Genomic DNA, 23,522 nt, shown 5'->3' on the forward strand with positions numbered 1-23,522 from the left:
GTGGGCAGGGGTGGGGGTCTGAGTGGGAGGGTCATACTTGAGCCTGGAAGGTTGAGGCTGCAATGAACTGTGATTGTGCCACTGCACTGCAGCTTGGGCAACAGAATGAGACCCTGTCTCAAAAAAAACAAAACAAAACAAAACAAAGCAATCAATACCAGAAACATGAAAGAAAAATTCCAGTTCTCATAACAGAGCTGGTTTACTAACCATGGCAAGATACTTGCTAAGGGTAATGATACATACAGATCTTAAATAATTTAAAAACAGTTTCAAGAAAGTACTATAAACCTTAGGATGCTGATTTTCTTCACCATGTAAAACACAATAATCTTAAAATGCCATGCAAAATCAAAAGAACTATTATTCAGTCATCAATGGACCATTTCAGTTAAAAGGGCTAGCTAAAGTGGCCTAGATAAGTCACATTTGCCATAAAACATGTACTAATATATTTGACCAATGCACAAAGCATGGAAAGTACCACAACAAGCATTTACCACAGAAGAATGTGAGCCTCTGGCTCTTCCATCTTAATACCCCTCAGAGATAGGTATTAAGATAGTCTTTCACTGAGCATCTCCCATATCCCCCAACTTCAAATGCCAAAGAAGCTTGTACCTCAAAGCGCTCATCTTCACAACGATAAATATGTTCTTCATATTGAGTCTTCTTGGAACTCACAAAGGTGGAGTCCTCAGACCACGAAGGGAAGGAAACCCAGGTATCATTTAAAACCTTTGGGTAGAAGAAGAGAGACTGAAACAAAAGCCTAAAACAGCTTTCTGGTGATTAAGCATTCTCAATAAAAAGACAAAACTCTAGCGGAGAAATAGGCAACTAACATTACTTCACAAATTTCACCTTTAGCAAGTTTACAAAAAGGTATTAGTAAGAAAAGCGTTCTGAATATAAGTGGAAATATAATTCCAGTGCTTTGGGAGGATGAAGCGGAAGATCACTTGAGCGCAGGAGTGACCCCATCTTTACAAAACTAAAAACTTCTATTTTTACATTTTTAGCTGGGTGTGAAGGCATGTGTAAGTCCCAGGTACTTGGGAGGATCATTTGAGCCCAGTAGGTTGAGGCGCTTTGAGCACTCCAGCCTGGGTGACAAAACAAAATCCTGTCTCAAAAACAAACAAAAAAGTAGAAAACATTTTTTTAAAAAAAAGGACTAAAAGCATTCTTAATTTCATCATTCATATAAATTCTCAATCCTTGGTACCACCACTCCCTTCTGGAAAAAGCTGAGGACCCAGGGCTGATCCTTGTTAGGGAAGGAAGGCCTTACCTCTTTACAGAGAGGAGTCCTTCCTGTACACTTGGGCTGCTGGTAACTCTTTGGTAAGGCTCGATAGCTGGAGCCCAATCGTTTACAAGAAGCATAATCTATCTCCATAGCAATGCCCTCTGTGGCTCGTTCCTTTGGATAAGTTTCCAGATGTACAGACTCCTTATAGCCCAGAAAGTTTTTAAACCAATTAAACAACTCAGGGAATTTCCTGAAGAATCAAACCAAAAAGTGACAAGCAATTAGGGGCATGATGCAGTTATCCTGAGGTATGACTACTACCACCTGGTTTTGGATCAGAAATCTGCTACCAGGGACAAATTATTTCCTGCCTAAGACGAATTGCTTCTGAGCATTTGGTTTCCCCTTTTTCTAATAAAATACTCTCAGATCAGTTAAAGTGGTGATAAAAGAGTTGTACCGAAACCAGGCAAAATAACAAACCATTCTTTTGATCAAGAATATTGCTTTAGGCCGGGTGCAGTGGCTCACGTCTATAATCCCAGCACTTTGGGAGGCCGAGGCGGGCGGATCACGAGGTCAGGAGATCAAGATCATCCTGGCTAACATGGTGAAACCCCGTCTCTAATAAAAATACAAAAAATTAGCCAGGTGTGGTGGCGGTCGCCTGTAGTCCCAGCTACTCGGGAGGCGGAGGTAGGAGAATGGTGTGAACCTGAGAGGCGGAGCTTGCAGTGAGCCGAGACTGCGCCACTGCTCTCCAACCTGGGTGACAGAGCGAGACTCCATCTCAAAAAAAAAAAAAAGAAAAAGAATATTGCTTTAATGTTCACATAATTCTTAGGCTGTCAAATATAGTAAAGATTCCAGGCTCGGCGTGGTGGCTCACGCCTGTAATCCCAGCACTTTGGGAGGCCGAGGCAGGTGGATTACCTGAGGTCAGGAGTTCTAGACTAGCCTGGCCAACATGGTAAAACCCCCATCTCTACTAAAAAAAGTACAAAAATTAGCCGGGTGTGTGGTGACAGTAGGTCGAAGTAGGAGAATCACTTGAACCCAGGAGGCAGAGGTTGCAGTGAGCCAAGATTGCGCCATCACACTCTAGCCTGGGGAGCAAGAGTGAGACTTCGTCTCAAAGAAAAAAAAAAGAAATAATAATAATAATAATGACGATAATAATTTTTTTAAAAATTCCAGAACTCTGGGAGAGATTTTTCTTGATAAACATCCAGCACTGGTCAAAAGATCAGGAAACCACTAGTCTTGGCCATTAGTCAATAAATACTTAATGCCCTCACTATTTTCTCATCTCTAGAATTGGACTAGAAGACTTCTTAGGACTCTTTTGGCACTAACATTTGAGTCAACTGACCTATCTCAAGTAAATTAACTTTGCCTATCACATACTCTCACAAATCAAATATTACCTGGCCTCCATATCATGAATCAGGGCTGAGCCCCTCACTTCACTTACCCCAGGAAAGGAGAAACTAGTTGCACAAGCTCAGCACGAGAGATCACCTCCTGGTTAAAAATAACAAGACAGCGTAGGAAATTTTCATAGGCTTCTGCACTCCGAAGAGCCTTTCGGACCTTATGGAGACAACAGGAAGAAAAACAGTTTTTGTTTTTCTTAAAGTGGGGAATTGAAAAGGGCCTTGCTCTGTCACCTAGGATGGAGTGCAGTGGTGTAATCTCAGCTCACTGCAGCCTCCCACCCTCAACCTCCCAAAGAACTGGGACTACAGGTGTGAGCCACCATGCCTGGCTAATTTCTAAATTTTTTGTAGAGATGAGGTCATATATGGCCCAGGCTGTCCTGTCATTAGTTTTTAAAAATTGGGGAAATCTGTGGCTGCGCGTGGTGGCTCATGCCTATAATCCCAGCACTTTGGGAGGCCAAGGTGGGTGGATCACTGGAGGCCAGGACTTCGAGAATAGACTGGACAACATGCTGAAACCCTGTCTCTACTAAAAATACAAAAATTAGCCAGGCATGATGGCACATGCCTCTAATTCCAGGTACTCGGGTGGCTGAGTGAAACATGAGAATCACTTGAACCCGGGAGGCAGAGGTTGCAGTGAGCTGGGATAATGCCACTGTACTCCAGCGTGGGTGACAGAGCAAGACGCTGTCTCATAAGTAAAAAAATAAAATAAAAATGGGAAATTTGAACTGATATTTTATGATGCTAAGTAATCAATGTTAGTTTTTTTAGATGTGACGATGATTATGTTTGCAAAAAGGAGGTTTTTTTTGGTTTTGTTTTGTTTTTTAAACGCAGTCCAGCTCTGTTGCTCAGGCTGAAGTGCAGTGGTGCGATCTCAGCTCATTGCAACCTCTGCCTCCTGGGTTCAACCAATTCTCCTGCCTCAGCCTCCTAAGTAGCTGGGATTGATTACAGGCATGTGCTGCTACACCCAGCTAATTTCTGTATTTTTAGTAGAGACGAGGTTTCACCATATTGGCCAGGGTAGTCTCAAACTCCTGACCGTAAGTGATCCACCCGTCTTCACCTCCCAAAGTGCTGGGATTATAGGCATGAGCCATCGTACCTGGCCACAAAAAGGAGTCATTTTTAAAAGAAACTTACTAAAATATGTATGGATGAAATAATATATCTGCAATTTGTCTCCAAATAAACTGGGATGGGTGGGAATATATATGAAACAAACACACCGGCTAGGATTGGGAACTGCAAAAGCTGGATGGTAGGTACGTGAGGAATCATTTTACTATTCTCTTTACGCATGTTCAAAATTTTCCAGCTGGGCACGGTGGCTCACGCCTATAATCCCAGCACTTTGGGAGGCTGAGGAGGGTGGATCACCTGAGGTCAGGAGTTTGAGACCAGCCTGGCCAACATAATGAAACGCCATTCTACTAAAAAAAAAAAAAAAAAAATTAGCTCGGCGTGGTGGCGGGCGCCTATAGTCCCAGCAACTCGGGAGGCCGAGGCAGGAGAATCGCTTGAACCCAGGAGGCAGAGGTTGCAGTGAGCCGAGATCGCGCCACTGTACTCCAGCCCAGGCAATAAGAGTGAAACTCCGTCTTAAAAAAAAAAAAGAAAAAAAAAATTACCGTAGTAACAATTTAAAAAATGAGATCTCGGAGTATACCTTCTCATATGCTTGATTCTCCAGACCATATCAGAATTACCCCGGCTTTTGTTGCCTCTTTTTTTTTTTTTTCAGACGGAGTTTCACTATTGTTGCCCGGGCTGGTGTGCAATGGTGTGATCTCAGCTCACTGCAACCTCCGCCTCCCAGGTTCAAGCAATTCTCCTGCCTCAGCCTCCCGAGTAGCTGGGATTATAGGCGTCTGCCACAATGCCCAGCTAATTTTTTTTTTTGTATTTTTAGTAGAGAGGCAGTTTCACCATGTTGGCCTTAAACTCCTGACCTCAGGTGATCCACCCACCTCGGCCTCCCGAAATGCTGGGATTACAGGCGTGAGCCACTGTGCCCAGCCTGTTGCCTCTCTTAACACATGTTTATAGCAAGAATCTTTGCCAAGATTGTTTTAAACTCTGGTAATCTGGAATAATGCTCTCTTAAGATACTTCTGTCCTCTGATCTGGTCTTTTTTCTTCCTCTATTTACAGTATTGAGCATCTTAATACCAAAAACCCAAAAATGATCAATGGCATAGACAAAGCAAAACTAGCCTAGCCAGATTACCAATCTGGGGCTTCAGTTCCAAAGTAAATATTTAGCACTGTGGTCCTTTGGTGAAGACCACAGACTGCCACCAAACCAAGTGGCTTACCAGCAACCCCTGCTCCAGACTTCCGTATGCTTTTCGTTAACTATTCATCAGTAGACACTATATGGAATCTAGACTTTTAAAGCTAAAGATAAAAGAGCACTGTACCTGTTATACTGTATACCCTATTTACCTTTACTTTTTATTAGCTTTTAAACATACACAAAAGTAGACAGAAATATAACAAACCTATGTACTCAACCCTAACCTCAATGATCTATAGTATATTTTGTTTCATCTATACTCATTTCTCCTACCACTGCATTTTAAACCAAATTCCAGACATTTCATCTAGATATAGTATATATGTTTAAGAAAAAGTACTAAGAAAATGCTATTAAAGGACAGGGCGCAGTGACTCACACCTGTAAAACTAACACTTTGGGAAGCCAAGGCAGGCAGATCACCTAAGGTCAGGAGTTCCAGACAGCCTGGCCAACAGAGTGAAACCCTGTCTCTACTAAACATACAAAAATTAGCTGGGTGTGGTGGTGGGCACCTATAATCCCAGCTACTCGGAAGGCTGAGGAAGGAGGATTGCATGAACCCGGGGGGTGGAGGTTGTGGTGAGTCAAGATGGCGCCATTGTACTCCAGCCTCAGCAATGGAGTGAGACTGTCTCAAAAAAAACCATTACTCTTAGAAATTAACTTATTTTCAGAAGATTCCTTAAGGCAAGGCATGGTGGCTCACGCCTGTAATCTCAACACTTTGGGAGGCCAATGCTGAGGCTAAAGGAGGAGGACTGCCTGAGCCCAGGAGTCTGAGACCAGCCAGGGCAAAACAGTGAGACCCCCCCTCTCCAAAAAAATTTTAAACATTAGCTGAGTGTGGTGGTGTGTACCTGTAAGTCCCAGCTACTCAGGAGGGTAAGAAGGATCACTTGAGCCCAGGAGTTCCAGGCTGTAGTAAGCTATGAAAGCACCACTGAGTTCCAGCCTGGGTGACAGAGCGAGACCATCTCTTAAATAAAAAAGGCCAGGTGTAGTGGCTCACACCTGTAATCCCAGCACTTTGGGAGGTGAAGGTGGGCGGATCACCTGAGGTCAGGAGTTCAAGACCACCCTGGCCAACACAGTGAAACCCCATCTCTACCAAAAATATAAACATTAGCCAGGCGTTGTGGCAGGCGCCTGTAATGCTAGCTACTTGGGAGGCTGAAGCAGGAGAATCGCTTGAACCCATGAGGTGAAGGTTGCAGTGAGCTAAGATCACACCACTTTACTCCAGCCTGGGCAATAACAGCGAGACTCCGTCTATAAAAAAAAAACCAAAAATGTAAAAAAGATTCCTTAATAGCATCTAATATTGAGTCTGTACTAAGTTCAATTGTCTAATTAATATCTTAAAAATTGGCTATTGGCCAGGTGTGGTGGCTCACACCTGTAATCCCAGCACTTTGGGAGGCTGAGGTAGGTGGATCACTTGAGGTCAGGAGTTCAAGACTAGTCTGGCCAACGTGGTGAAACCCTGTCTCTACTAAAAACACAAAAATCAGCTGGGCACAGTGGCAGGCGCCTGTAGTCCCAGCTGTTTGTGAGGCTGACGCTGGAGAATCGCTTGAGCCGGGGAGGCGGTAAGCCAAGATCGCACCATTGCACTCCAAGCTGGGCAACAGAGCAAGCTCTGTCTCAAAAATAAAAATAAAAATAAACTGACGTTTAAATGCAGAATCCAAAGTCTGCATGTCACATTTGGCTTATATATTTCTTAATTCTTAATTTACAACAGCTCCCCTTCCCCACCCTTTTCTTGACATTCATTGGTTGTGATCTAGACTTCTACACTTGTCTAAAAGCACCAACCGCCCAAGCAGAGTTTGGTAATGGTTCACATCAGAGCTAAGAACTCAACACTCTTGCAGGATTCTCCTGCAAAAAGCTCACACAGGCACGGCAGACAGAAAGAGATCAGGAGATACCAATCAAGGAGATGTTAAATCATCTGCCCTTCTGCAAAACCCAAGAGGCACAAAATACAGTCAATCACCACAGATCAATCCAGGTTGATTTCTACCAGTGAGAAGTCCAACAGTTCCTTGAAGTCCAACAGTTCCTTGAAGTCCATCAAGTTGACTCCAAGGAACAAATCACACTTAAGTTTATGTGGCCAAACTAAGGCACCACACATCATTTATGCCAATAATTTCAACTCTGGTTGCTCATTAGAATCACCTGGGTAGCTTTGAACACATGCAAGTAAATCACAATTCCCCTGAATGCTATATATATGCATACTACAAATAACTATTACAGCAATAAGATTACAAGTCATCTTAAATCCTCAAAAATTGGTACAGGCACTGGTACTACTTGCCACACAGACCCGGATATCTACAACAGTGAGCCCCAAACATCTTTCAAGAGAAACATAATACATTTTCTAAAAATCTGTCTTCTGCCCCAAACTGCTTCATAAAACCAAAGCAAACAATGCTACCATTTTTCTAGCTATGCTAATAGTACTAGCAGACTCAAAGGACTCACAACTGGGAAACTATGTTAAAAAACAGAAAGCCCTAATTAGTTTGACACCTTTAAAACAAAACCTTTGGGGGGATAAGATGATTTTCTTTTGGCATTAACAGGCACTATCAAATCTAACTCATCCATTACTCACCTTATCGAAAAATAACGATTCTGTTCCACCACCATGTTTGCTGGCATCTGCCATAGAAGAATCCTTTAGATTGAGCAGTTTGGGTTTCTTCTGCAAAAGAAAGATACAAACATGTGAGATTCAAAGAGTGGTTTTCTCTGAATTTTATTTTTGTCTGTTCAATGGTTTCAACACTGAAACCACTGCTGATTAATAATTTGAAACAAATGAGAGAACTCTAACCAACTCACTCCATACCCTCTAAGATTTCTACTCATAAATGGTTTCAACACTGAAACCACTGCTGATTAATAATTTGAAACAAATGGGAGAACTCTAACCCACTCACTCCATACCCTCTAAGATTTGTACTCATATTTTCTATTTCAGTTTGCCTGTTAAGTTTCTTTCTCCAACAGAGGTTCAAAGATCATTCTACCCCGAAATGTTTTCTCCAAAAATCATCATGACATTACTGTGACAAACTTTTAGATCAGCCTTACTTTTTCTAGGGGCCCAAAGTAACTTCATTTAGACTCTAATGCCACTGTTTTGTTCTCCTACCAGTTGAGGGAGAAGAGGCTGTTTGTAAAAAGAGCTGGTGCACGTGGCCTGAAATTGACAGAAATCAATCTTTAACCCTGAATAATATTTCAATTAAAAATTTACTTAAAAAGCATAATTTGCTGGGCATGGGGGCTCACGCCTGTAATCCCAGCGCTTTGGGAGGTCAAGGTGGGCAGATCATGAGGTCAAGAGATTGAGACCATCCTGGCCAACATGGTGAAACCCCGTTTCTACTAAAAATACAAAAAAATCAGCTGGGCGTGGTGGTGTGCGCCTGTGGCTGAGACTACTCAGGAGGCTGAGACAGGAGAATCGCTTGAACCCGGGAGGCTCCATCTCAAAAAAAAAAAAGCATAATTTTTCTAATAGAAGAAATAAATATCTTGCCAGAAATATCCCCTCAGACTAATTTAATATTGTTCTTTTAAAGGGAACCAACAGGCCATGATATAATCCTGTCAAGCAAGAAGTTACTTTTGAAATCCACCACTTACTCTCTACGAAGAAATGCACAAACTTGGTGAGAAGTAGCACATTTACCTTGGCTATCTCAGAGTATACTTTCTTAAGAGCCGCAGCCTCTGCTTACACTGCCTATGCAGAAAGTAGGTGGAGAATTGTAAGCCCCCACTATATTCTTTCCACCTGTAGGTAATCAAGAGTGGGAGGACGTAAATCCAAGCATGGAGTGTATCTACTGAGCTGATTCTTGCTACCCATGTAACTAATTCTCTTTACTGAAGTGAAGAAATAGAAACCATTATTATGTTCAACTTGATTTCAAAAGAAACCATGACAAACACTAATGAAAAAGGATACTTCAAAAGTGTCAGTAACACCTAGTATGTGAGACCTTGTAGTCAGTCACTTACTATTTATCAGTCACCTCTTACTATTAGAGGATAGAAACACCTCTTACTATTAGAAACTTTTGTCATTATTTAATTCTGCAGACACATCTATCTCTTCCATATTACATATTGCTTTGAAATTCACTGAAGAATTCAACATTCAATACATATAACTAGCCCTCTCCCTATCATAGCTGTGTTACATCAAAGAAGGGAGCAAGCTGTGCTTTCTGCAGACGGACCGTCAGTGTTAAATGTAATAAAAAACATCATGTAATGGATTACTAATAGGAGTTTAAGACTTCCCTATGCTACAGCCCAAAGGTCCTGCCTTGGAGATTAGATGATACAGATAAGATCTGGTAACCCAACAAAGAACTCTGAGCAGGACAGGGTTCTAGACCAAAGAGACCTCAAAAAGCACACGCACTCTACTCACAAGAGGACCTCAGAGATCATTTATTTCTGAAATAATTCTCAAACTCAAGAATGTTCTTTCTTAACACAAGGCAGATTTAAAGCATCAAATAAGAAGGGGCCAGGCACGGTGGCTCATGCCTGTAATTCCAGCACTTTGGGAGGCCAAGGCGGGTGGAACTCCTGACCTCAGGAGTTCAAGACCAGCCTGGCCAACATGGCGAAACTTCATCTCTACTAAAAATGCAAAAATTAGCTGGGTGTGGTGGCACACGCCTGTAGTCCCAGTTACTCAGGAGGCTGAGGCAGGAGAACGGCTTGAACCCAGGAGGCAGAGGTTGCAGTGAGCCGAGATCATGCCACTGCACTCCAGTCTGGGTGACAGAGCGAGACTGTCTCAAAAAAAAAAGAAGTAAAAAAAATTTTAAGTATTGGAAATTCTTAGTAGCAACCAAAACATTAAAGAAATGGCAGCTCATTGCAAAGAAGATAATAAAGAATTCAAAAAAGTACAGTAATCCAAGCAATCAATGTTATTCTAATACTCTTTTGTAAAGCCAGATAAACTTTGCACTGAGTTTCTGTGACACATACTAACTTGCTCCAAATATCAAGGACCCAACTGTTAACGCACTTAAGAACACGTGACCACCCCTAGCGTACCTCTCCCTTAGAATTGCTTGTGAGTGTCAAAATGAGCAGCTGCTGCCCATTCTCACCTTAACTGGAGGCGTGGTTCCTGTAGGGTGTCTGCGGATCTGGCAGCCATTCTGGCTGGGCCTCTGCGGCTTGTTGTTCAGTTGGGGCTTCTTGACAGTGCCTCCATGATCATTTCTCACAGAATCAACCTTCTCAGCAGTTGTTTTGCTTAAAAGCTGATTAAGACACATGAAAGAGATTAATGCTCTTATCAAAGTAAACAAATATCATCTAGGAAAAGTCCCCTTCTGAGCACAGTTTTCCAACTTCTCTAAGATAATAATAATAAATAGTGTAATTCTTACAAAAAAAAAAACATACCACGGAGCTGTTGGCATCTGGTAGGAATTGTCCAAACTCTGACAACAAATCCTCCTGGTTTTTAAAGAGACGAGCAACCTGGGCATACACCTCCTGCTCTGTCAACGCTGGAGTGTAGTTTCCTCCAGCTTCCTTGGCATTTCTCTGCTCTTTCTGAGGAATTGCAAATGAAGAGATCACATTAAAGGGCTACTGTTTTGAGTCGCTCATCTTTGCACACTTTCTGGAATCACTGTTATCTATTCAGGCTGCATGTAAGAAGAAAGTCTATGTTCTCAGCACCCGTTCTGACCACAAACGAAAATTTCAAGTTGAGAAAAAAGTGCAAGATGGTGGATGACAATTCCTTTCAAAACTAGGGTAGTAAATTTTTTTGAGATGGAGTTTCACTCTTGCTGCTCAGGCTGGAGTGCACTCATCTCGGCCTCCCAAAGTGCTGGGATTACAGGTGTGAGACACCATGCCCGGCCTAGGGCAATAAATATTAATGCCCAGGGGACCACTACCAACTGATAAAACCTTAGAAATTTCTCCTCCTCCTACTGTAGATTAACTAGACTAAATAAGTCACCATCTAACTGTCCCAGATAAAACAGAGTTTCATTTCATGGGACAGTGACTAAAAATCCTGACTGAGGCCAGGCGCAGTGGCTCACACCTATAATCCCAGCACTTTGGGAGGCCATGGCGGGCAGATCACCTGAGGTCAGGAGTTTGAGACCAGCCTGGCCAATATATTGAAACCCCATCTCTACTAAAAATACAACAAATCACTTGAACCCAGGAGGTGGAGGCTGCAGTGAGCCGACATTGCACCACTGCACTCCAGCCTAGGCAAAAAGAGCAAAACTCTGTCTTAAAAAAAAATCCTAAATGAATGTTGCAGGGCAATCAAGTCAGGCAAATAAAACTGGCTTTATAGCATGGGTGTGGTGGCTCACACCTGCAATCCCAGCACTTTAGGAGGCCGAGGCAGGCGGATCACAAGGTCGGGAGTTCGAGACCAGCCTAGCCAACATAGTGAAATCCCATCTCTACTAACAATACAAAAAATTAGCTAGGCATGGTGGCAGGTGCCTGTAATCCCAGTTACTAGGCAGGCTAAGGCAGGAGAATCACTTGAACCTGGAGGCGGAGGTTGCAGTGAGCCGAGATCGCACCACTGCACTCCAGCCTGGGTGACAGTGCAAGACTCCCTCTCAAAAAACAAACAAACAAAAACACTGGCTTTATAAACACGCATGGTAGTTTCTAACTGGCTAATTTCCAGTATGAATTAATGGACACAATAATGGTTACTTAAGTTGTTCTTTGACTAGATGGCCTGATTAAGACAAGCTGAATGGATACTCTTCTTACCTGATATGTGTGCAAAATCTCCAGGAATGCTTTGTAGATGTCTGGTTGGCCCTGGAATCTGTTCTTGATCTTATTAACATAGTTGATGGCATGATTAAATTCCACAGGTTGATTGTTCTGCAAGGATGGGGCCGTTCCCAATGAGATTGTCACTGGTGTGTGAGGCTGGACCGGCGGAGAACGTGGGGATGCATACGGTGGAAGTGGGGGAGTCTGCTGACTGGCAGGAGTATGTGCTTGTAGTTGAGAGGGCTAAAAAGAAAAAAAGTCTTTATTCTCCTCAGATGCATAGATGAGTTGATAGAAGGAAAGTTCAAACTGAAGAGAAACAAAGTGTCAACGTATATCCTTTATTTACTCACTCAGGCCAGGCCATTTTAGTCCTACACAAATCATACTGGGCAACAGTGGGAGTTGTAGAGAGTTTCAAACATGCTGATACAAATATCTCAGTCTCACATTTTCTAAATAAAATCTTAAAACTGGAGCCATCTCCAATTACAGTGAAGAATTTTTCATATGCAATGTTTTAGCTTAGTAGCTCAACAAGTACACATAGAAAAAATCTCATTCTACACAGCCTTTTGATGTCAACAAAAAGACACCTCAATTGTTGCAGCAGCTCCACATAGTCTTCTATGCCAACTCTGTCCTATAGAACTGAGATGATGGAAATGTCCTTTATTTGCACTGTCTTATATATACAGCCACTAGCCACATGTGGTTACTGAGCACTTGAAAGCTAGTGCAAATGAAAAACTGATTTTAATTTAAATTTGAATAGTGCTATGTGGCTAGTGGCTACTGTGTCAGACAGTGTGGTTCTAGACCAAGAACACCCCATCTTCATCATCATCACCATCACTGTTCATTAGATCTTCTACTTAGCTTGATATAATCTGGTAAGTGAAATAACTTTCATAAAATAACCATGTGGGCAGTAGCACAATTTGACCATAAGAGGATGGTTTCTGTTTGTGCTATCAACTACTACTACACAAAGTCACCACCTGTTGGGATGTTCATGGTTTTATAAGCAGAAACTGTAAAGAGAAAGACCTTGAAAATTGTTGCTGTGTTGATTTAAATAGATATCTAAGTGGTGTGTAAATGTGAACCATGTTATAGTGAAGTGACTACTGCATTTTTCTCTGATGAAATCTTTGTAACCTTGTGTCTCAGTATCTAAGTCTTATATAAAGGGGAAATGTCAAAGGAAGGTACTTTCTAGGGATGCATTCACATTGATGCAATATTTTCCAAGTGCTCACCTTGCTGACTTTGGCAGGTGGGGGCTGAGGAGCTGGCTGGGCAGGAGCTGGGGCTGACTGGGTTGAAGGCTGGGAAGGATGTTGGGGTGGTGGTTGAGGCTGGGGCTGGATGCCATGGGTGGGAATCTGATGAACCTGGCCAGGAGTTGTCACATTCACCATGTCATTGGTCTGCACCTCAATTTTGTAGCCAGGGGGCAAGAAGGTGTTGAATCCCATTATCAGATCGGGGTGGCCTTTGAATAGCTGGGACACACGACTAATCACTCCTGGGGTGTCGATGCTAATAAAAAAACAAAAAGAAAAGTGATGAACTGTAAGCTTGACAAATACCCTGGTCATAAAAAATTTCATGTTTCTTTTTTCCTTTGAGATGGAGTCTCACTCTGTCACCCAGACTGGAGTGTAGTGGTGCGATCTTGGGATCCTGGCTCACTGCAACCTCCGCCTCCCAAGTTCAAGTGGTTCTCCTGCCTCAGCCTCCCAAGTAGCTGAGATTACAGGCATGCGCCACCACACTCGGCTGATTTTTGTATTTTTAGTAGAGATGGGGCTTCACCATGTTGGCCAGGCTGGTCTCGAACTCATGACCTCAGGTGATCCGCCCACCTCAGCCTCCCAAAGTGCTGGGATTACAGGCATGAGCCACCTCACTCAGCCAAAATTTCACTTTCTACTAGGTTTTCTCTAAACAGGAAAACAGATAATCTACGCATTTTAAAATTAACACACAAAGAACTCTGAGACTCAAAGATACTCGGCCACAATTTTTTTTTTTTTTTTTGAAACAGAGTCTCATTCTGTTGCCCAGACTGGAATGCAGTAGTGTAATCTTGGCACACTACGGCCTCCGCCTCCCAGGTTCAAGCAATTCTCCTGCCTCAGCCTCCCATGTAGCTGGGATTACAGGCACCCACTACCATGCCCGGCTAATTTTTGTAGTGGTCAAAATTCTGAACAGAATATATGTTCATGGTAATAATCCTACCAAGCAGATACTCAGACAATACATAGAAAGCGACATATCCCAAACAAGATCCACTCTTTGATATATCAGTATATATCATTTCAGCACAAATCTACATTGTTCAGATGAGTTACAACAGTGAACCATGAGTACAACAGTTTACAACAGTGAACCATGCCAGAATATAAGGGTATCTAAATCAATTCAGAAACCAAGTAGCCTAAATCACTACCAGTGCTACTTCCCTGATTGAGATAAAGCACTGAAAAACTTTAGTTAACAAAAATTTACCAATAAGGATAAAACAGTCTAGTGGCCATAATTTCCATCAATAAAGGAATGCATAAAATAAAGGCATGATTTTGAAAATTCAGCCGCAGAAAGGAGCGTCCTTTATCTTCCAGTAAATAAACTATCTTCTCCTTTCCAAAATCAATATGCCAGATACAAAGCTTGAGTACAATCACACATCTTTTACCTCTGAGATTTAAATTCCTTCATGATGTCAAGGAAATCATTGTAGACCTGAGGCTGACTACCAAATTGCAGCTTCACCTGGTCAAGATAAGACAGCGCATCCTCCACCTGAGGCAGGGATAAATATCAAGGTTATAAAAAGAAAGTAAACTCACAATTACAAAAAAAAAAATTATTTATGCCTAAGTATGCTTAACACAGTAAATAAAATAAAAATATATTAAATATATACTTAAAAGTTAGTATAGATGTCAGTAATAAACTCAAGCTTAAAATAATAATCAACTCATAAAATCTGTAGCCTTGCCTTGGATAATTTTGAACAGAATGATCAGTAAAGAATAATTACAATGATATGTCATTTATTCATTAATTCATTTCACAAGTATCTACTAAACTGCAACATGCCAGGCCCAATGTGAGTACCAAGGATTCAATGACAAATAATTTGTAGCCCCTCGTCTACAGACGTTTGTTTGTATGTAGTCAGGAATCATAACACAGCGGGTAACCCAGTAACACTCAATGCCTGGAGATGACATGGGAAGGACACGTCTTCCCCACCAAAAAAAGTGAGGCTTCCCTAGGAGGTAATATATAAACTGAGACCTAAAGATGAGTATAAGCTAGCAAAAGTAAAGACCAGTGAAAAAAATCAAAGGCAGCAGCATGGGCAAAATCCTAGACAGGATACAATATGGGATATTTAGAAATCTGAAAAGTTTAGTTTGGCTGGAGGATCTGTAGTGAAGAGGAGCACTGGAAGGAAAAGTAACAAGATGAGACAGAAAAAAAAGCAGGATCTAGATTCTGAAAGGACTTGTAAATCTTGTGAAAAAGCAATTTAGATTTTTATCATCTGCATTTTCGTGTACGCAATTCGACTGCAGTGTTGAGAAAAAATTGGCACAAGAGCAGAAAAGACTGAAAGGAGGTAGGAAGACCAGTTATGCTACAAGAATAACTGAACAACTCATGTGAAAACAGTGGCTTGAATTATAGTACTGGCCCAGAACAAGAGAGACAACTGCATAGATAAAACAGCTTGTTGGGTAGCAGAAGTGACAGGATTGGGTAACTGACTGAATAGGGGAGCTAAGGGAGAGCCAGCATTCAAAAGTGATCCACCACAGAGCACTGTGAGGAAGAAGAGGCCAGAGTGACTATCGGACCGATCAAAGCTCACATGCCACTGCATCCTGCACCCAGCACTTACATCCTTCCGCATCACCACCACACCCAAGAGAAAGCCTGAAGGGGATGCCAAAGGAGATACAGCCAAGGTGAACAACGACCCAGAGAAGATCTGCAACGTTGTCTGTTAAACCTGCTCCTCCAAAGCCAGAGCCCAACACTAAAAAGGCCCTTGCAGGCCGGGCGCGGTGGCTCACACCTGTAATCCCAGCACTTTGGGAGGCAGAGGCGGGAGGCTCATCTGAGGTCAGGAGTTCAAGACCAGCCTGACCAACATGGAGAAACCCATCTCTACTAAAAATACAAAAATTAGCCAGGCATGGTGGTGCATATCTGTAATGCCAACTACTTGGGAGGCTGAGGCAAGGGAATCACTTGAACCCAGGAGGTGGAGGTTGTGGTGAGTCGAGATCATGCCATTGCACATCAGCCTGGGCAAGAGCGAAATTCGGTCTCAAAAAAAAAAAAAAAAAAAAAAAGTTCCCTGCAAAGGAGAGCGAGGAGGTACCCAAAGGGAAAAAGGAAAATGCTGACACTGTCAGGGAAGGGATTAACCTTGCAGAAAATGGAGATGCCAAAACAGACCAGGCACAGAAAGCTGAAGGTACTGGAGATGCCAAGTGAAATGTGTGCATTTTTGGTAACTGTGTACTTCTAGTAACCATAAAATTTGAACTATAAAGTTATGAAGTTTGTAAATTTCGAAATACCATTGTTTAAATCAAGATTTTAAAAAATGCAGAATTTTGTTTTGCTTTTTCTAAAGCTGTGTTGTTAGCACACAGAACACTTCATTGTTGTTTTGGAGGGAAGGATCACAGGTCAGTAGAATGTCTTTGAAGCTGGACTGATGTGGGGAAAACACCTTTCCCTTCTAGTTTTGAGAGACTTCCTCTTGGCTTATAGGAGAAGAAATTCCCTGACTTTATTTATGTATTTATGTAGAGATGGAGTTTTGCTATTGTTGCCCAGGCTGGAGTGCAGTGGTGCAATCTCGGATCACTGTAACCTCTGCCTCCCAGGTTCAAGTGATTCTCTTGCCTCGGCCTCCTGAGTAGCTGCGGTTACAGGTGCCCTCCACCATGCCTGGCTAATTTTTGTATTTTTAGTACAGACGGGATTTCACCACATTGGCCAGGCTGGTCTCGAACTCCTGACCACAAGTGATCCGCCAGTCTCGGCCTCCCAAAGTCCTGGGATTACAGGCATGAGCCACCATACCCAGCCTAGATTCCCTGACTTTTGACACACAGGGCCACCTTGGCCCAAACACCTTGTGCGATGGAAAAATAAATTCATTTTTACATCCTGTTCTCCCTTCCCACCTTCACAGACTTAACTCCCTTATACCCAGACACCTGTTGGGACCTAACCGCCAGTAATTGGTTACCAGTGTGTGTCAGGCAGTCAAACTTTCCAGTGATGCCACTGAAATGGCAGCCCTCAAAAGAGCAGTGGTTCCTTTTTTAGACTGTGGATCTTCAGATAAGTACTGCCATTTTCATTTCACTTCCTGAAAGTCAGGGTCGACTTGTGAAAAGTTGTTAAACAACACGCTAAATGTGAAATGTCAACCTTCACTCTAAACTTGCCCTGTTCAGAGCATCACATGAAGAATTCACTGGGTTTTATAGTGGCTTTTCGTGTTTTTTTCGGTAGTTCATTGTTAAGGATTGTCCATGTCCTGCCTGAAATACCATGACTGTTTATGGAAAGTATCTTTAAAGCCAGATACAGTTTGGCCTGGGGAGAAAAAAAAGTGACCTATCACAAAGAAGAACAGGTTGGAAAGGTTAAGCTATGAGTCTGATTTAGGACAGAGACACCCAAAAGAAATCCCCACTAGGTGTTTCCTATTTACTCTGAGATGAGTAAGTTTTTTTGGTGGTTTAATTGAAGCCTAAATATTTAAAATTATACAAAATATCAGGTTTAAGAAATTTCAGGAATAAACATTTGATGTGATTTAAGCCAGTCTTTTTCTTTTTTTTTGAGATGGGAGTCTCGCTTTGTCTCCCAAGCTGGAGTGTAATGGTGCAATCTCGGATCACTGCAACTTCTGCCTCCTAGGTTCAAGTGATTCTCCTGTCTCAGCCTCCTGAGTAGCTGGGATTCCAGGCTCATGTCACCACATCCAACTAATTTTTTTTGTATTTTTAGTAGAGATGGGATTTCACCATGTTGGCCAGGCTGGTCTTGAACTCCTGACCTCAACTGATCCACCCACCTCAGCCTCCCAATGTGCTAGAATTACACGAGTGAGCCACCACACCTGGCTAGGCATAGATAGTCTTTTGATTTGTTGCAAAATGGAACACTTACGTTCAAATCAATCAGTAATTGGTGCTATGGTCTGAATGTATCCCACAAAATTCTTACATGGAAACTTAATCACCAATATGATGATATTAAGAAGTGAGGCCTTCAGAAAGTGATTGTGGAGCCCTCATGAATGGGATTAGGGACCTTATAAAAGGGCTGGAGTGAACCAGTGTTGGTCCCTTTGGCCCTTCTCCCTTCCACAGTGTTAGGACACAGCTTTCAGGCACCATCTTGGAAACAGAGTTCAGGCCCTCACCAGACACCAAACCGGCACCTTGATTTTATTTTATTATTTTATTTCATTATTTATTTTATTTTTTGAGATGAAGTCTTGCTCTTGTCACCCAGGTTGGAGTGCAAAGGCGCGATCTCAGCTCAATGCAACCTCTGCCTCCCGGGTTCAACCGATTGTCCTGCCTCAGCCTCCTGAGTAGCTGGAATTACAGGCGCCTGCCACCACACCTGGCTAATTTTCGTATTTTTAGTAGAGACAGCGTTTCACCATGTTGGCCAGGCTGGTCTCAATCTCCTGACCTCGTGATCCGCCCACCTTGGCCTCCCAAAGTGCTGGGATTCCAACAGGCGTGAGCCACCACGTCCGGCCTATTTATTTATTTTGAGACATGGTCTCACTCTGTCACCCAGGCTGGAGTGCAGTGGTATAATCTCAGCTCACTGCAACCTCCGCCTCCTGGGTTCAAGCGCTTCTCGTGCCTCAGCCTCCAGGAGTAGCTGGGATTACAGGTATCTGCCACCATGCCCGCCTTATTTTTTTGTATTTTCAGTAGAGACAGGGTTTTACCATGTTGGCCAGGTTGGTCTTGAACTCCTGACCTCAAATGATCTGCCCACTTCAGCCTCCCAAAGTGCTGGGATTATAGGGGTGAGCCACCGTGCCCGGCCAACACCTTGATTTTAGATTTCCCAGCCCTCAGAACTTCTCCAGAACTGTGAGAAATAAAATTCTATTATTTAGAAATAGATTATCTAGTCTCAGGTATTTTGTTATAGCAGCACTAATGGATTGAGACAAATAGCTTTTTTTTTTTTCTTTTTGAGACGGAGTCTTGCTCTGTTGCCCAGGCTGGAGTGCAGTGGCACTTTCTCGGCTCACTGCAAACTTCATACCACTCTCCTGCCTCAGGCTCCCAAGTAGCTGGGATTACAGGCGCCTGCCACCATGCCCGGCTAACTTTTTTTGTATTTTCAGTAGAGATGGGTTTCACTGTGGTAGCCAGGATGATCTCAATCTCCTGACCTCGTGATCCACCTGCCTTGGCCTCTTAAAGTGCTAGGATTACAGGCATGAGCCACCACGCCTGACCCCAAGACAAATGGCTCTTTAAGAGTTCTTCAGAGTTCCATTATGGCCATGGGTTAATCAGTGTTTCAGTGTTGCTAGAAATCAGATTGTATACTTGGTCAATACCCACTTGTTTGATGGTTAGTTTTTCTATACAAATATTATGACAATTTCTGTTGAAATTCAATGGACTATTTTAATTCATATTCTGAACTTTCCATACTAAAATATTTCATTAATGACCAAGTTAAGTGAACACAAAATGCAGTAAGTTTGCAAAAGGAACCAAGACTTTGGAAGATATTTAAGAAAAGGATGTATCAATACACAACAAAAGAAGAGTTATCAGTAAGATATGGTATGGTATAAGGTAACTACTGCAGAGAAGGAAAAATGTACAGAAACCCAAAAGAAAGCAATTATGTGTGACAGGTGTATGTCTAAAACAGAAAGGTACTGAAAGTCGCAACAAACCGCTGTTTAAAAACTAGTTCTAGGCCGGGTGTGGTGGCTCACACCTGTAATCCTAGCACTCTGGGAGGCCAAGGAGGGTGGATGCCTTGAGGCCAGGAGTTTGAGAGCAACCTGGCTAACATGTCAAGACCCGTCTCTAGTAAAAAAAAAAAAAAACAAATATTAGGTGTGGTGGTGCACGCCTGTAATCCCAGCTATTTGGGAGACTGAGACATGAGAATCACTTGAACCCAGGCGGGGGAGGGTACAGTGAGTTGAGATGGCGCCACTGCACTACAGCCTGGGCAACAGAGTAAGACTGTCTCAAGAAAAAAAAGGTAAAATAGAAGTTATAGAATAACCCTATGCTTTAAAAACCCTGCATGACACTCACATAATAAATAAGACACCTACAAGTAAGAATAGTGAGGAAATTATCTCATCACCCAAAGCATAGTCCAACTCTTATATAAACTTTCTTTAAATGCATGTATACAGTTCTAGGAAGCACAACTTAAAAAAAAAATTGGATGTAGTTATTTAGAAGCTACAGATTTAAGGAAGCACTTGGGGAGACCCTTAGACTCTGCTGATAAAGTTTCATAGCTCACTTGAACAGGGATTTACTATTAAGGCCCTGAATCTCCTGAAGTCCACAATCTTGTTGGAGAGAAAAACACAAGCAACTATAAAGAGAACCTGCTAAACATGTACCAAATATCACTGCTGCTGACATTCAATAACTAAATAACACCAAACATGCCTCAAATCGCTCAAATCCCTTCTTGTCACCACCAATCTACCAAAGACAAAAAAAAAAATAGACAACGTTGAGGCTTGAAATAATGTGTAAGCATTCTCACTGAACGTTTTTCTTTTTTTTTTTTTTTTTTTGAGATGGAGTTTCGCTCTTGTCGCCCAGACTCGAGTATAGTGGTATGATCTTGGCTCACTGCAACCTCTGCCTCCTGGCTTCAATCAATCCTCCTGCCTCAACCTCCTGAGTAGCTGGGATTACAGGCATGCGCATGTAATCCCATGCCTGGCTCATTTTGTATTTTTAGTAGAGGCGTGGTTTCACCACATTGGTCAGGCTGGTCTTGAACTCCTGACCTCAGGTGATTCACCCACCTCGGCCTCCCAAAGTGCTGGGATTACAGGTGTAAGGCACCATGCCCGGCCTACAATATTGTGGAATATAAATGACTTATTGAAGTTGATTCAAATGCTTGTAATGCATTTTAAGACCGATCCAAAAATGACAGGCAATGTGGGAATACTGGGTTAAATTACATGGAGGTACAAGAAGCATTTTACCTCTCCTCATTAGAAAGGAAATTCAACAAGTTATTTTATGTAGGAATATAGTCAAGAGCTTGTGACTAAAAGAACACAGCAAGAAATCCTAACTCTATCCATGACTCACTCTATAACCCCAAATCCAAAACCCTTCCTTGTTTCCTTGCCAGTTTCCGTAAAGCAAACAAAACATAATCCATATACTTATACCAAAGAGTCCTGTGAGGAAGATGGGTAAAAACTGGTGTTGTGCTTTGATAGGGCTGATTGAAAAAGGCTATAGAAATAAATATGTTTTTGTTAGTTTAATAAGCAAGTTTATAAGCTATTTTGCAACATTAAAGCATATCTACTGTCATAGAGTGTTAATACAGAATTAAATCACATGCAACCAAGTTTTAAAAAAAATATTCTCAGGACTTAGTAAAGTGCTAAGCCCACAGCAATAATACATTTTGGTACACAGTCATCACTCTACAAGAGACCGAAAATGTTTTAAAGAAAACACCAATATTCCTTATACACATTTTCCCAAAGACAGAATTCAGAGTGAAGCTTCAGGCCTAAAAAATCTGCACTCTCTTTAAAAGGCTATGCATTAGTCAATATTATGTAAGCCAACAGAGAGAGTAAATTTTACAAAATTACTCTAAATCACTTAGCTTTGCTGTACTTTATAACATTTATGTAGCATTTAATATTCTTAGGCCAATATTAAACAAGTTCCCAAGAATCCACACCAATGAGGGCAGGGATCATGAAGAACTAAAGTAAGTACCAGGGAAAACAGAAGAAAGAACCATTTGCTGCTTATGGATGTGTCCTTAGAGGGTTTATTTCTCATTCCTGCCTGCAAGCAACATAAGTAGGCTGCCATAACCAAATGAAGAGTTAACATCTCTTCAGAGTTCCATCATTTATTATTTCCTGAACTTAATTTTATATACATGTAAAATCAGAAAAATTGAAACCTGAACACTTGCTGCAACAATCACATATTTTGAAAAGTAATATTCAAGTGGTCAGAGATACAAGGTTAGCTGGCAACACAAGCTTCACTTCTCCAGGGATGCCCTATGAATTTCAAAGCACTAAAAACCTACCACACATACTCAGCGGAAAATATGAAAACACTGATAATTCATTCACAGTTATAGTTTTCCCTAAACTTTATCAAGATTCCCCCCAAAAAGGAGCATGTGTTTACTAAGGATGGACTTGATGATGTGAGTCAATTCAGCTATTCATAAACAGGAATAAAAAGATAAAGGTAATAAGAACATTACAGGCATGAGCTGGGCATAGTGGCTCACACTTGTACTCCCAACACTTTCGAAGGCCAAGGTGGGAGAATCACTTGAGGCCAGTAGTTTGAGACTAGCCTGGGCAACACAGTGAGATCCCCATCTCTGAAACTAAAAATTAAAAAAAAAAAAATTTAAAAGAATTTAAAAAGATTCAACTGTAAGACATATTACCGGGCCAATTTACTGTACAAACCTGTAGCCAATCATGTATGTGCTCAATAGAGAGTTCAAAAGGAAGCAGTCAAAAAATGAATTTTAAGGTTTATTTTGTATGAAAATGGCCCCACAATCCTGGTAACATTTGAGTGACATGCATTTCATACAGTCCAAAAACATCTGAGTATATTCTTCTCTGGATCAGGCACTGGTGCCAAGATAGGAAACAGAAGCAAATTTTACAAAACAAAAACAGTAAAACTTGTGATTCGACAGCTAGTATCTCAGGTTAGAAGTTGTACCACCACAACCGACAAGCTGCAGCCAGTATTTCCTGCTAAAGATAAACTTTTTGACCCAAGAAAAAGAGCTGAATACCACCTTCAGCCTTTGAAATTGCTGCTGTCCTTGCACTGGTGCAACTGGTGGGGCTGGATGAGCGTGACTCTGGACCACCTGGCCTCCATGGGGTTGCACAGCTGTTGGGTGATGATGGCTGCTATGAACTGCTGCTATGGCGGGCCCATGACTGCCGGAGCTCTGTGGCATGGCTGAAACCTGGGGTGAACAGAATACAGACAGGAAACTTCAAGGCTTGTATATTCTTCCCCAAATGTGTCTAAATAACTAATACAAATGTACAAAGATAATTAATTGGAAACCCAAATTTCTGCTGGGCATGATGGCTCACACCTATCTCACCTACATGGGAAGATCGCCTGAACTCAGGAGTTCAAGGCTACAGTGAGCTATGATCATGCCACTGCACTCCAGCTTGGGCCACAGAGTGAGACCACGTCTCTAAAAAGAGAAAAGAAAGCCTGGGCAACATAGTGAGACACCATCTCCACAAATGAAAACTTGGCCAGGCGTGGTGACATGCACCTGTGGTCTCACCTACTCTAGAGGCTAAAGGAGGATTGCTTGAGTCCAGGAGTTC

General features: G+C 42.1%; 1 protein-coding gene across 9 annotated transcripts in view; it reads right to left on the reverse strand.

Moving 5' to 3' along the window:
- Positions 1-23,522, reverse strand: part of SIN3A (SIN3 transcription regulator family member A) — an 86,715-nt gene that overhangs the window by 28,944 nt on the left and 34,249 nt on the right. For 6 of the 9 annotated variants that reach the window (XM_028850317.2, XM_028850316.2, XM_077938035.1 and 3 more), the window contains 10 exon segments: positions 22,964-23,140; positions 14,550-14,656; positions 13,105-13,387; positions 11,834-12,085; positions 10,475-10,627; positions 10,174-10,329; positions 7,641-7,730; positions 2,730-2,848; positions 1,295-1,505; positions 622-738 (listed from right to left, as the gene is read on the reverse strand). In XM_028850317.2, the coding sequence (XP_028706150.1) occupies positions 622-738; positions 1,295-1,505; positions 2,730-2,848; positions 7,641-7,730; positions 10,174-10,329; positions 10,475-10,627; positions 11,834-12,085; positions 13,105-13,387; positions 14,550-14,656; positions 22,964-23,140 (1,665 nt within the window). 9 annotated transcript variants of the gene reach the window in all.

The sequence above is a fragment of the Macaca mulatta genome, chromosome 7, assembly GCF_049350105.2.
Source record: "Macaca mulatta isolate MMU2019108-1 chromosome 7, T2T-MMU8v2.0, whole genome shotgun sequence".
In the NCBI taxonomy this organism is placed as follows: domain Eukaryota; kingdom Metazoa; phylum Chordata; class Mammalia; order Primates; family Cercopithecidae; genus Macaca; species Macaca mulatta.